Genomic DNA, 14,973 nt, shown 5'->3' with positions numbered 1-14,973 from the left:
GTATAAACCTTTCTTAACAGTCATCAGGAATGCTGTCGTTTGGGACATTCTTAATACATTCTTAATACAATCAGAAAATGAAAACCATCATTCAAAACAAAGTAGTTAAATACATCACAAACCCAAAGCTTGGAATATAACATTTCTCAAATACAAATCTACTCCTTGTATATTTGACTGAGAGTATCATTCCCTGTTTTTCCTTTCAGTCTTGGCCAAATTTATTTCCAATAGCCATTTCCCACCTTCTCCGTGATTACCTCTCTCTAGTTGCTGGGCTCAGCATATATTTGGGGGCAGAATTCATTCTTTAATGGCTTGAAAACTCCTAAGCAGTAAAGAATTTCCCACACACAAATATACTTGTCTTTAATGCCTTCATTGAGCCTTTCTGGGGTGCCTGGAGGGCTTAGCCTTTAATCTTTCCTATGAGTAAGAGCACATGATAATAAAAGAAAATCTGTCCAGGACAATGATCTCTTCTTTTATATTAAAGACCAACTAAACAAAAGAATGGTACATATTTAGAGGGAGTCTATTATAGGTTAAAACTTCTTACTCACCCAGGAAAAGGTATCTCATCTTCTTCTGCCCAATCTTCTTGCTCTCCTCCATAATAACTGCTTACTTGTCTAGTCATATCATGACCTGCATCTTCACTTTCACTATCCCCAAGGGCACTATCTGAACTTTCATTCCTTGGAATGTCCCATTCAGTTCCTATAGCAATTTTTTTCTCTGAAGTCTCTTTATCCCCATGGGGGACAAGAATGGAGAGTTTATCTCTTTGGTCCTGCTGAGGAAAGCAGGTTTTACATGGATCTTGGTGAACTGTTTCTACACATTTACAAAATTCACTGTTCTGTTTGCTATTTGTAGTACACAATCCTTTTGAAAATTCTAACATACAGCAGTGTTCTTTACTGTCTGTACTTGTTTTAACTGCAATAATATCATCAATAGTCCTAGTTTCAATTGAATCATCATTAAAATATTCATCAAATAAGCTCATGCTTTCTAGATCTGAATGATTCCAACAGGGAAGTTCACAGGGCTCTCCAGAAACTACGTTTGGTATAGGAGACTCTCCGGATTGGTCCTTAGTTGTTTGTTTAGTTTCTTGATGCTGCTGATCAACAACAGCCTCTCCTTCTTCCTTCAGTGGCTTGGTGTGGTGCCTGGTAATCTGATCCACCACTGCCTGACTCCTGAGTTCAGTATCTGAGTCAGGTGACATAGAATCTCCAATTAAGAAAGTAACCTTTGTCTGGGATGCTTCACAAGAAAATGCAGCAGTCACAAGCTTATCTGGAGGTTTTTTTTCCACAACCATTCCCGTGGATCTCAACACTTTGCCTGTGTGATTACCTGAACCCAGCAAATCCTCATTATGCCATGTTTCCTCTGCTGGCTCTAAGCCTGATTTTGACAAGGCACATTTGTCTACTGGAGCAGATCCTGTGCAAACAACGGTCTCCAACTTGGTGTCAAGGCAAGTTCTTAATTTATCTCTGAACTGTTTAACATCAACAACATTTTCTTCTTGGCAGTCAGAGGGAGAAATCATACGGCACTCATCTGAAATTCCTAGTAGCTCCTTAGAGCTGTTTTGAATCTCTTCTGTCTCTTGTTGTGAAACATTCTCCATATTTTGTCCCAGGAGTGGACGACTGCAATATTTACAGTTACAATTAGGAGTCCTTGTTTCTTCTGGGTCTTTAAAGAGCAAACTGCTTTTGTTTCTGTGCATTGTGATAAGCACATACTCAGATTCTTCTATTTCACCTTTCTCCAAAGTGGTAGTAATTACAGTGCCTGGCATAACGATGGCTTCATCTTCTCCATTTTCTAAAAGATGGGTTTCTTGAAGTTCAGAGCATCTTATAAAATAAGTAAGAAAATAAAGCAGCCTCTGGACCATGTCTTGTCGTTTGCCAACCACTACAGTCCTTGCCAACCGTACAGGAGAGCCAATAGCGCCATACAAGTCCCCTGAAATGGAAAAACCAGTTAATGGACACATCGTCTATTCATGTAGCTAACTAAGCAGGCTATTTTCAATGATCAGAAAGCTAATCTTATTTTATGAGGGCTAGCTCAGGTTTTACTCTTAGTTCTTTCATACGTGAGCGACTATTCAGGAGGATATGATAAGATGAATGAATCTCTTTGTTAGCCAAAGAGAAAGGTGAACAGAGAGGTTTTCCAGATTCCTCCTTAGGCAGCTACTGGTTCTGAAACTTCAACCAAAGAGTCAATTGTGACACTCACATTTATCAAGAATATTCTCGGTGCCAGTCCTCACACAGAGCACTTCATTGGGATAGAGAAGCTCTACCTAAGGACTATGTGCAAAAGGATTCTATAGCTGCACTCAAAGCAGAGAAGAAAAAGCAAAACCTCTACTGGGGGGGCAAGGAAAAAAGGAAGCAATGGTAGAATGGAGCAGAACTGGAGTAGTCACATCACATATCTGATCTTTCTTGATTTAAATCACATCCCTGAACAATAACTTTTATTGCCCTACCGAGGACCCAAAACTAGCTTTTGAAAAGCCCATTTCCCCTTCCATTCCCTAAAGGGTTGAGTACTCAGAAAAGACCAGAAAGGACCAGAAGAGTGAGACCTAACTAACCTAAGAGGAAAAGAAAGGGCAACACATTTAGCCATGTAGTTCATTTTCACTTTTACATCCATGTGAGACATAAACAGCCATTACATAAAAAAGGGGAGGAGAGGAACCTAAGAGTCATCAATATAAATTTCTGTATTTATGCTATAGCTCAAATTAGAAGACACAGTTGCCAAAGTACACTTAAAAATGGAGAATACAGTCATTAATTTAAATTTAATTCAATTTTAGCATGTTGTTTGCATATACACTTTAAAACTTAACCTCTACATTGTTTAAACATAAACAGGTCTCAAATAAATATATGCTATAAACAATATAATGACAATTCTTCCCCTCTGGTTAATACACTGGCTCTAATGCCATCATGCCACTATTCAAAACTACTCTTAAGGTTCCCACAAATTACCAAATAAACTGAACTGTTCTGGCATGGCAAATGAGACTTTCATGACTGGTTCTACTTTACTTTTCTAGGTTTATTTTCTTATAGTTACCCTTTTTCATCATTATTCACACAAAGTCCCACTTAAAGCAAACTACATAAGATGAAACACTCATTCTACTCAGCACTTTTAACATGAAGACCCCTTTTCCTCATGCTATGTACTTACCATTTCCCCTGTTATCTCTGCCACTCCAAAGCTTTCCACCCAAGCATCCTCTCTTGGGCAAAAGTAAACTTCCCTAACTGAACTCTCACTCAACTTTTCATTTCTCTTACAGTTCCTCTTTGAATTATCCCCGTATTTGTTGACGATAATTTGTCATTGTTATTATTATTGTTCTATTTATTACCTTCAGTAATAAACTATCCACTTCTTGATACCAAGAACTACATTTCACCTTTCATACCCCCAATATTCTTTGCACAGGACCTTACATACATCATGCACTCAATAAATGATTGTAGACTTGAAAATAAATTTGATATGTCCAAATAAAAAAATACCACTGAATACTTGATTTGAAAAAAGTTAATATCCATATAATGGAAAACTACCTAGCATAACAAAGGGATTGACTATGAATATATACAACATAGGTGAATCTCAAAGTAATTATGTTGAATGAAAAAAGTCAGACAGAAAAAAAACCATGTACTGTATGATTCCATTTATATCTAGAATTGCAAAGTAATCTATGGTGACAGAAAGCAGACCAACAGCTGCCTGGGTATGGAAAGGAAGGTGAGTAGGGAGAGTAGGTAGGGAAAGGAGGGAGAGATTACATGAGGAAACTTTTGGAAGCGATGGGTATGTTTACCATCCTCATTTTGGTAATGGTTTCAGAGGCATTCATATTTTGACATATATATCAAAACTTACAAAATTGTGTGTTTTATACATGTGTTGGCTGTATGTCAATTATTCCACGATTAACTAGATGAAAGTAAAGGAAGAAGGAAGAGAGGGAAGAAAGAGAAAAGAAGGGAAGTTACATGAATAAGTTACATGACCACCTGCAGGACAAGCTCACTCATCAACACAACCTAAGGGAAGTTTCTACCAAGTCATCAAAATGTTCTCATTGGACTCCTCCCCCATGCCCTAACAGCAATAGAGTAAGAGCAGGAGTAACAGCAGCCATATTTACCTCACACTGTTCTAAGCACTTTACACATATTATTTTATTTAATTTCCACATCTTTATGAAGTATGTACTATCTATTATTATTATCCCCAATTTGTAAACAAAGAGACTACAATCCAAACGTGGTCTGCCTAACTCACAGCCTGTCCTTTTTTAAAAAATTTTTTTAAACATTTATTCATTTTTGACTGACAGAGCGTAAGTAGGGGAGGGGAAGAAAGAGAGGAAGACATAAAATCCAAAACAGGCTCCAGGCTCTGAGCTGTCAGCACAGGGCCTGACACAGGGTTCAAACTCCCGGACCGCAAAATCATGACCTGAGCTGAAGTCAGATGCTTAACCAACTGAGCCACCCTCAGCCTGCCCTCACAGCCTGCACTTTTAAGCATCATGCTACAATGCCTGCCAAGTGACCGTCAACTAATCAACTATCCCCTCTCCTCAGTTATTCATTTTTTTAACAGGGCCTTGCACTAATGGAAACATTTTCCAAAACTACTCAACAAAAAAACAAAAGTGGAAAACAGGAACCCCAAGGGTTGCCTCTCAGTTAACCAGATTTAGTCTAGCTATCACAAGTGACTCTGATCCATGCTTCCCAGGAAAAGTATGTAATGTAAAACACCCTCAAGACCCTGAAGTTACTAGTAAACCAGTCTTCATCCTGCTTCTTCTCTTGTTCCCACTGCAGTTCTATATCTCTAAGGAACAGATACCACTTAATATGGGAATAAGACATGAAAGGACAAGTAAAGAAGTGCTTTAGAATGGAGGAGGTAAAAGAGAACATCTTATTTCTTTACTTTTGTTTTTGCTATAAAGTAACTCCAGACAGTTACACAAAAGTCTAAGTATTATGCATAACATAAGGGTTTTCAGACATACCTAGTTGTGCCCAAAGTGGGTTATATGGATGAGTCTTTGCCAACATGTCCACACTCTGAGAGGAATGTTTTTCTAAAAATATTTTTATAGGTGGTTGTCCATTTGGCATGACTGTTGGAACCCAGGCAAGATGATTGGTCAGAACTGCAGTAATGAGTGCTGGCAAGAATCTGAAAACAAAAACACAGCTATCATATTCCAAATTGCCTTCATTAGACCTAATGTAAAATGCAGCAAGAGAATAAAGTAAAGAGACTACATATTCTCATGTAGCCAAACAGCATTAAAAAAGGAGAGGAAAGAAGAAAAGAAAAAGAAAAGACATATCACCTGGATGAAAATAAATATTAACAAAGTTTTTGGTTGGGTAGGGGTTAAAAAAAATCCTTGAAATAAAAGCAATATTCACACAGGGCTATTTCTGATCATAATTACAAAACAAAACTACCATTTTACTTGAAAAACTAGTTTCTGCAAAATTAATGAATCAACCAACAAGTCTATATATTTCCATATTACTGAATAGGAAAATGAAGGAACATTTTAAGCAAATTTTGTCTACCATCTAAAAGAATAAAACATCTAAATTATTCATCTGGATTCTAGGAATCTGATGTAATGGTTAGAAGAAAAAGTATGATAAAAGATCACATTAAATATGTATCACTGGAATCCTGGCACTTCGTTTGTTTTTGTTTTGTTTTGGGTTTTTTTGTTTGTTTGTTTGTTTGTTTGTTTTACTTATTTTCTATAGAATGAAACTGTAAGTGGATACGACTCACCAAACAATGGGAAGCCGCAGAGAATTGTTGTCAGGAACTTTAAGTCCTTAAGTTAACACATAATTAAAGATCTTTTTACAGTTTTTCATTCATAATATTCTGTGGACTTCTATATCTTATCTCTTTTTTTAATATTTAAAAACTGTTTATTTTTCAGAAAGAAAACAGAAGCAGGGGAGGGGCAGCGAGAGGGGGAGACAGAGGATCTGAAGCAGGCTCCAAGGTGACAGCAGCCCCATGTGGGGCTCTAACTCACAAACCATGAGATCATGACCTGAGCTAAAGTCGGACACTTAACCAACTGAGCCATGCAGGGCACTCCATATCCTATCTCTTAACTATCTTTTGGAATTCAGTTTTGGTTATTAATAATATGAAATAATTCCAAGGATAACAGTTAATTATTTAAATCACTTTTGTAACTGAGTTTGATCAAAATATAGATAATCACGGGATAACAGTTAATTATTTCACTTTTGTAACTGAGTTTGATCAAAATATAGATAATCACGTTATAGTAAATAATAACTAAGATAGATATACAAAAAGAAAGAGAGAAAGCCATACTGATTTTTGGAAGCATTTTCCATTAGAAATGTGAACTCCTTCATGAAACGATGACAAAGCTGGTTTTTTTCTGGAGTCCCCGACATCATTGTAAGCCAGACAGGCTCTCCAATTCGTGGCATTGTATAAAGATTACAAATTGTTGTTCTAAAAAGAGGAAAACACATTATGAAATTCATAGTTCCCAGAACTACATACTCTTAAAGTTTATATTGTCAGGTTGGGCCTCACAGGTAGATTATAAAAACTTTCAAAAGGACAAAATCAATCAAGTCATTCCTTCTTTGTCACCAGCATAGTAACACAGGAATGCTCTGCACATGAACTCAATATATGATGGTTCTGATGCAGTCTCTGCCCCTGATGACTGTGTGCTCTTGGGTAAATTACTTCCCTACTTTAGGCATCAGTTTCTGCCACCCATAAAAATGAAAGTATAGAACCAGATAATTTCTAAACCCCTTCCAGTTCTTCGTTTGTAAGGTATATGCCATACTTAAATATAATGCAAATAATCAACAACCTAGAGGAGAAAAATACTCTGTATTGGATAATAGCTTATCCATACACCCACTCAAAACAATAGTTTATTGGCATCATTTTGTTGCCTATGCTGAGACTCTTTAGTAAAGTTCTAAGGACACTATATCTGCACTCTGTATTTTATGACTTTCAATCTTCTGATGTTTTTCCTTGAATCAACAGAAGAAAGCATTATTGCACAATTATGATGACGCTTTTCTGGCTCTCTCTTGCATTTACTTAGACAACAGCTAGACCCATGAATTACACCTTTAAGGCTTAAGGCTCCTTAAGGCTTCAAGGACACCTTTAAAATATTAATCATTTTACTTCCACATTAATATCTATTCAGCCAAGTCCTATACACTCAGATTAAGCAAATGCTACAAAGCTGAGGCTTAAGAAACTAGTTGATCTTTTGGAAGATACAGAACTGTGTCCTACTTTCTACTCTCTAGAACAGTGCTATGTGATAGAACCTTTTTTTCCACAGTGATGGGAATGTTCTGTATCTGTGCTGTCCAAGATGGCACCCACTAGTCATATGTGATTACTTAACACTTAAAATGTGGTCAGTATGACTAATTGATTTTAACTTTAATTTTATTTAAATTAAGTACCAAAAAACAATTCAAGTATCCACATATGGCTAATGGCTACTATATTAGAAAGTACAACTCTAGAAAGTTATCTGAGATCTCCATAGGTCTAATACCTACTTCAGCATAATTCTTTTTTTTTAAATTTTTTTAATGTTTATTTTTGAGAGAGCGCACACAAGAGAGTGGGGGAGGGGCAGAGAGAGAAGGAGACATAGAACTCAAAGCAGGTTCCAGGCTCCACAGTGTCAGCACAGAGCCCCAACGCAGGTCTCAAACTCACAAACGGTGAGATCATGACCTGAGCCGAAGTCAGACGCTGAACCTACTGAGCCACCCAAGCACCCTAAGCATAATTCTCTAACACCTAGAACCCCAAAAAAGGAAAAGAATTATCTTGCCTGTATAAATTTTACTGAATCTTGACCCAGCATGAACACAATATATTACAATGGATAAAAGTGACAAACACAGGTCACATTAATGAGTTCTTGGTAGGGCATAATATCATGGCTGAGAACTTGAAAATAAACAAATGGAAAAGAATTACAGGCATTTTACAGAGAAAAATATGATTCAAATATAAACTAGGAATAGCTGAAAATGTTTATTTTTAAAGCCTATTAAGGATGTCCAAGTAAGATGGAAAAGTGAGCACCAATGTTTATCCCGTTCAGTTCTGAGGTCCCAAATGAACACCCGTTAAGGATCCGAAGACAGATTAAAAAAAATCTTTTTAACTGTTTATTTTTGAGAGAGTGACAAGAGTATGAAGCAAGGGAGGTGCAGAGAAAGACAGAAACACAGAATCTGAAGCAGGCTCCAGGCTCTGAGCTGTCAGCACAGAGCCTGACACAGGGCTTGAGCTCACAGACTGCAAGATCATGACCTGAGCTGAAGTCAGAAGCTTAACTGACTGAGCCACCCAGGCACCCCAACAGATAAATTACTATAGCAAATAAAAATGGGGAATAATCGGACTTAAAATTTAAATTATACATGTAATAAAATTCTAGAACACAAAACACAGAAAGGAATGTTAAGTGAAGTGTTAAGGTAGATGATGATATGGGTTACAGTGCTCACAGAAGGGGACACATACATAGCTAATCTCCTCCAATGAAACAAGAAGAGGCTCGAGACTGACAAATGCCTGGTAAAGTTAGGGCAGGAGTTATAGAGGACTGTAAACAGGGAGACTAATTCAAGGTCCATAAATGGCTGATGACCCCTTTCTGCACCCCCTATTTTTCCACAGAATGACTAGAGACTAGAAGAACAGATGTAGCAACTGACTAGCCCAGAGAAATAACATTGCTCAAAGCCTTACCGATATTCGAAGATTTCGCAGTATGTAAATAGATACACAATGAATCTTGTGATATTAAAATTTAATGGGAAGAAGGGACAGCAATTAGGAGAAAAAAATGTCTTATATATGCTCCTTCAGGAAGTGATAATAAAAACAGGTTCAGAACCACCACCTTAAAGTAAAGTTCTCCAGTTTGTGCCTAATTATGTACAGAACTCCCAACCTGTATTTTAGTGCTTCACTCTCAGCTGTGGAAGGGCGACCCAAATCCTGATATAGAGGGAGAGCCTCCAAGGAGAGAGGGACACAACCAGAAAAACAGAAACACACACTCACTCACACAAAATGACTCCAGAGGAAATAGAAAATGATACATTCAAAAAAAGGAAAACATGAAAAAGACATAAAAGGCCAGTTCAGGCATATACCTAACAAAAAGAATTCAAGACAGAGAAGACAGAGGAAAATAAATAATCAAAGAAAGTAGAAAATTTACCAGAACTCAAGCTAGTGCTAGAGCTATACTGAAGCTGAAGGGCCTAACAGGCCTGTTATACCTAACAGGCCTGTTATACCTAACAGGCAGGTATAAACTCACGGCAGGAATTAGAAATGCTCCAAAATTGATAAATCAAGAAATATCTACAGTAAGTATACTGTTTAGTAATGTGGAGGTAAATAAAAGAAATAGGTCAGAGTGTTCTTGAGAAGTAAGAATGGGGATGGGAAAGAGAGGATATGGTTCATTTCTTTTTCATTATTAGATTTCTCAGCATATTTTGTGTCTTTAACCATGTGAATGTACTTTCTGATGAAAAGAAATACTGTATAAATGAATGAATGAGCTGATCGATTCATTTTCCATGAGTTTCTTAAGCATATTAGAGACTACTACAAGTCCATGTGTCATGGGGCAGAGCCAGATCACTAACCTTGGTATAGTGGTCCACTGAGGGCATTAGGTTTAATGTTTTGATGCTTAAGACTAGGTACTACAACCTCAGAGTGTATCAAATGCAAAGAAGGCAAATAAATTAATTATGCAATGGAGTTTCTCATTATACACAACTCTATGTTGTTATTAGCAATCTAGAAGTAATAGTACTTTCTTCTCCTCTCCCCTAATGATTATGCCCTAATTTTCAGTGATAAGAAAGGTAAGAATTTTTAGTTACCTGACCCCTTATTTTTCCTGACTGTCCCTAAAGAATGAAAGACTACTTTAGGCGGAAGTAAACTGTGGGCCTGATTTAGTTTTCTTTGATATGCAGAAAGTCTAAGTCAGAGTCCAAGGACCTCAACTTTGCCAAATCGCTCTGCTAACTAAACATGCTTCTTGTCTGTCTAGGTATCATGGCTTCTGCATGCATGTGAATCATTTCCTTCCTCTTCCCAACTACCCCAAATTCATTAATCATCTGGTCTCAAATAATCACATACTTTAAAAACTACCTATTAATTTTTAATAATCATTTAATTTAAAAATTAAGACAGATTCTCATTATTTGCAGCAATGTTCTGTAAAGCTGATGCAAACAATGAATTAGTGAACAATGAATCACTTTACCTAGGGAAAATACATAGCATAGTTAGGTTCCTGTGAGTCTCTCATCACATTTTTGTCAGCTCTTCAATACATAACCTTGTTTTATGTGGGTTTCTGTTTACAGATACCTTATTTAATATACTATTGATTCATTTACATTGAATTCACAGCCAACAGCACTGTAACTCAGGTATTCATGAAGGTTACATGTATTTTGTCTGTAAGGCACATCACTGCCTTCTTACACTTAGGAACATTAGATAGCATTTCAGCAGTACACTCGAGGGTGATTTTTTTTTTTTTTTTTTACGTTTATTTTTAAGAGATAGAATGTGAGCAGGAGAGGGGCAGTTAGAGAGGGAGACACAGAATCCAAAGCAGGCTCCAAGCTCTGAGCTGTCAGCACAGAGCCTGACGTGGGGCTCAAACCCACAAACAGTGAGATCATGACCTGAGCCAAAGTTGGAAGCTTAACCGACTGAGCCACCCAGGAACCCCGAGGGTGATTTTTAATAGCAAAATCACTAACAAAAAGCACAAAATGAAAAAAAAAAAGTGCCTTTAAATAGATGCAAAAAGGATACTTGTTTACAGATTGAGAGCTGAAACAAGAAGGCAGAGTAATGCCTTGTTCAACCTCATCTAGGAATGTATCGGACTACTCTATTTTTTTCACTGTTCTGCACATGTTACAAGTGATCATTAAAACACTGAGTATATTTTTTTTTTAATTTTTTTTTTAACATTTTTATTTATTTTTGAGACAGAGAGAGACAGAGCATGAACGGGGGAGGGGCAGAGAGAGAGGGAGACACAGAATCGGAAGCAGGCTCCAGGCTCTGAGCCATCAGCCCAGAGCCTGACGCGGGGCTCGAACTCACGGACCGCGAGATCGTGACCTGAGCTGAAGTCGGCCGCCCAACCGACTGAGCCACCCAGGCGCCCCAACACTGAGTATATTTTGAGGTCATAAATAAATTTCAGCAAGTAGGTGAATTCACAAATGTACAATCTGTATGTAACAAGGATTAAATGTATATATTAAAGTACTAATGATAGACCTAACAAAAATTGTAACAGTTTATAAAGTATTTTTAAGATTCTGTAAGAATGCTTAACTGACTTACAGACTTTCATATCTGTACAGTGACTGAAGTAAAATAATCAAACTAATACAAAAGGAAAGGTATACAGTTATGACCTACATTTTCAATGGTTATATAAGTCATACATACTGTAAATTCTAGGCAATATTAAAATTCTAAGACGAGGCCTTTCGTACTACCCAATAATATAGCAATTAACTCACAGGTATTTAAAATTGTTTTGAATAAAAATTTTTATAACCAAAGAGCAAGATCAGTATTCTACTAGGAATGAATCTTATAACAATATTACTATTCTGGTAACCTCAACTGGATCTATAATGGCAGAGTTTCCTCAGACCTAAAATAGGGACTCTTGGCCTTTTTCCACAAAGCTTGTGACTGCAGAGAAAAAACTATCAACTCAATAATGTAAGAAACAGTTTCTAGTGCAAGGGCAAAGATTCACACTGCCTTGTAATAGTTAAAATGTGAAACTCAAAAAGAATATTACAGGATTCGTTTAGGCAAATAAGCAAAAGTTCTGTTCAAACATATATTTTTAATAATTCCAGTCTAAAGTCAACAGAACAACTCAACTGAAACAAAAATTTTTAAAAATTATTTACAGAATAACCAATCATTAAGAGCACCTTTCTTTTACTTTAAAGGTATAGTATCCACTTCAGGAAAAGCAGAACTCTTAAGAATCTTTGAGTGAACTTTCAAGCAAATTACAGATTAAATTTAGAAACTGAGAAGATTGTAACTTTTCATATTTCTTGAAAACCACTTATATTCATGACAAAGGCATATTTTACAGATTTCTCATAGAGAAATCACTCTAGAATTTCTTTGAGTTATGCAGTTAGAGTAAAATTCTTCAGCTCTGTAAACAGAGATGACCAGAGCTACAAGGGAATGTGTGAAGAGCTAAGCTGTCGTAAACCAGGAGAAATGTATAAATAACCATGGTACTCAGCTGATAATATTTCAGGTTACAATGTTCAACATGTCTTGGTTTCAATAAAACAAAAGAACTTCTCCCATAGCACGCATAATCTCTCTCAAGAATTTCCAAGGCCAGAAAGTCATTATTTCAAAATAATATTCTCAAATGTGGAGTATGACATCCTTTCTCAGAACTGTACAGCTGCAGTTGCTGTATGGTTGTACAATGAAGGCTTGCAAATATACCTAACATTGTAGTAGTACAGATTTGGTAATTTTTTTCCCTGAAAACAGTTTAACCTAGTAATTTCCACACAGATTGTGAAATAAAAATGCAAGGCTCTAGACCTCCTGATTCAAACTCCACAAGTCTGGGAAACATTTTGTTACATTTGCCTAGTGATCAGCTGAGCACTGCATTTTTCTTTTTAACTGGAAGTTTTTAATATACTTTAAGTTCCAAACAAAATCAATTTGAGTTTTAACAAAATCAATCATTTTTTATTTCAATTCATTGTATCCTTACATGAAAATATTACTTAAAAACAAGCTCACCAAAAAGAACTAAGATTAAAGCACAAGATTATAGAATACTTCCTCCTCCATTCCCAGCACCTTGCCACCATATCGTATCAACAAAAAATTGCTAAAAGACAATAAACACAGTCTGAAAAGACAAAGAAAGCATCAGAATCAAACTGAGATCTAAGACACAGATTTTGTTCCTATCAGATGTTAATATGCTACCATTTATATATATATATATATATATACATATATATATACGTATATATATATATGTATATATATATATACATATATATATATAAATTAGTAAAACTATCACCTCCAATATAATTTTCACTTGTGCAAGTTATTTCCTTCTAAGACAAAAAAAGAAAGAATACAGGTTGAAATTTATTTCTCTAATTTTTCTCTACACATTCCCTAACCACTGAATTTAATGAACAAAAATGGAAGATATTTAAACTCACTTTTAATGCCTTTTATCCTAAAAACTATGGTAAATAAAAGATGAATGACTAGAAAATTTTATCCTTCTCAGTAGCTGAGACCAGTGGATGATTACTACACAACAGCTATAAAGTATACTCAATTTAAATAAATTAAAAACATGATAAAACATTCCATATTAGTTAGGTTATTTTTACCATGAAATTTCTATTTAATGGTTATGTGTAATTCAGTTTCAAATATTATACAAAACATTGTTCAGGCAATTAAGACTCTCATTTTGAGAGAGGTTAAAAAAACAAAGAAACCAGATTCACTTCCACTGTGGTTTACTTTTAACACAGTAAGAGAAAAATGAAGAATAAAAAAGTTGAAAACAAACACAGGTTTTCTCTTACTGTCAAATTTACTAAATACACCACCCCTTAGTAATCTCCATTAACAAAAGGTATGTGGGTATATGTGTATGTGTGTGACATGCCTATAGTTTACCACAGCAATCCTGAAATAGCACAAGCTAAAACAGGTTCTCACTTCAAAATGTGACAGTCCTTTTAAAACAACAATCCAGGAGATCCCTGCCCCAATATAGACCATTCAGTCATCAATGAACAAATATTAAGCCAGTTTTTCTAAAACAGATACATAAACTACTGGTGATAATAACTACTGGTGGTACACTTGACCAGTCTCTAGGAGCCCAACAGGGAAGACAAAGCACATTTCTGCTGGAATGAGGATCTCCTCTTCATATTTGCTGTGTGTAATGGTTCGGTACTAAAAACGATCCCACTAATGAATCCCAAATGTGCCTGAATCCCTAGCCCATTTGACATTTAATAACATAAAAGCCATGGCCTAGTGATTTATACACCCTCATCTGGCCATGGGACAAAGAAATTCAAAAAATTAAATTTTATTAGAATAAGCTAAAGAAACTAAATAAATCTTGCATACACTGCTAGACAACTCTAAATTATGAAAAGCTGGAGAATACATACCTGAATTCATTTAGGGCATCAACTATTCGATTATATGCCAAACTCCTCTGACTGGCATCAGCAGATCTCCGGCTCATTTTCATAGCCTTGAAAGTAATGAAATAGTTAATTCTTACACTGATCACAGGCAAAACACTGAAGAAAAAAAAAAGTGAAAGACAAAGTCACTTATTTCCACAACACTTTACCACCAACCTTGTCTAGAAAGATGTAAAGAAGGCACATATATTTACAGTGGCTTTACTGTACGTACCCTTGATCATTAACAATTATAACAAAATTCAAAATTTTCTAATGTTAAATCTTTTACTCTGTCAAATGAAAGAATATCAATACAAAGAGAAAATGATATTGACAGTTTCTGGATTATATAAAACTACTTTTTTTTTTTTAACAAACAGAACAAGATACAATGATAACTCAGTAACAACAGCTCATGGCTTCCTCTAATATTTCACAGATAATGGCTTCTTAAGTAAACCTTTTATAAAACCTAGAACATCAAGATTCTATTGAAAGATAT

General features: G+C 35.9%; 1 protein-coding gene across 3 annotated transcripts in view; it reads right to left on the bottom strand.

Moving 5' to 3' along the window:
• Positions 1 to 14,973, bottom strand: part of FNIP1 (folliculin interacting protein 1) — a 153,693-nt gene that overhangs the window by 22,970 nt on the left and 115,750 nt on the right. For all 3 annotated transcript variants that reach the window (XM_060637876.3, XM_060637877.3, XM_060637878.3), the window contains 4 exons: positions 14,451 to 14,536; positions 6,460 to 6,606; positions 5,111 to 5,280; positions 564 to 1,992 (listed from right to left, as the gene is read on the bottom strand). In XM_060637876.3, the coding sequence (XP_060493859.1) occupies positions 564 to 1,992; positions 5,111 to 5,280; positions 6,460 to 6,606; positions 14,451 to 14,536 (1,832 nt within the window). The remainder of the gene's footprint in view (positions 1 to 563; positions 1,993 to 5,110; positions 5,281 to 6,459; positions 6,607 to 14,450; positions 14,537 to 14,973) is intronic.

The sequence above is a fragment of the Panthera onca genome, chromosome A1, assembly GCF_046562875.1.
Source record: "Panthera onca isolate mPanOnc1 chromosome A1, mPanOnc1 haplotype 2, whole genome shotgun sequence".
In the NCBI taxonomy this organism is placed as follows: domain Eukaryota; kingdom Metazoa; phylum Chordata; class Mammalia; order Carnivora; family Felidae; genus Panthera; species Panthera onca.
Note: the sequence above shows the minus strand (reverse complement) of the source record. Positions and strands in the feature narration are given on the sequence as shown.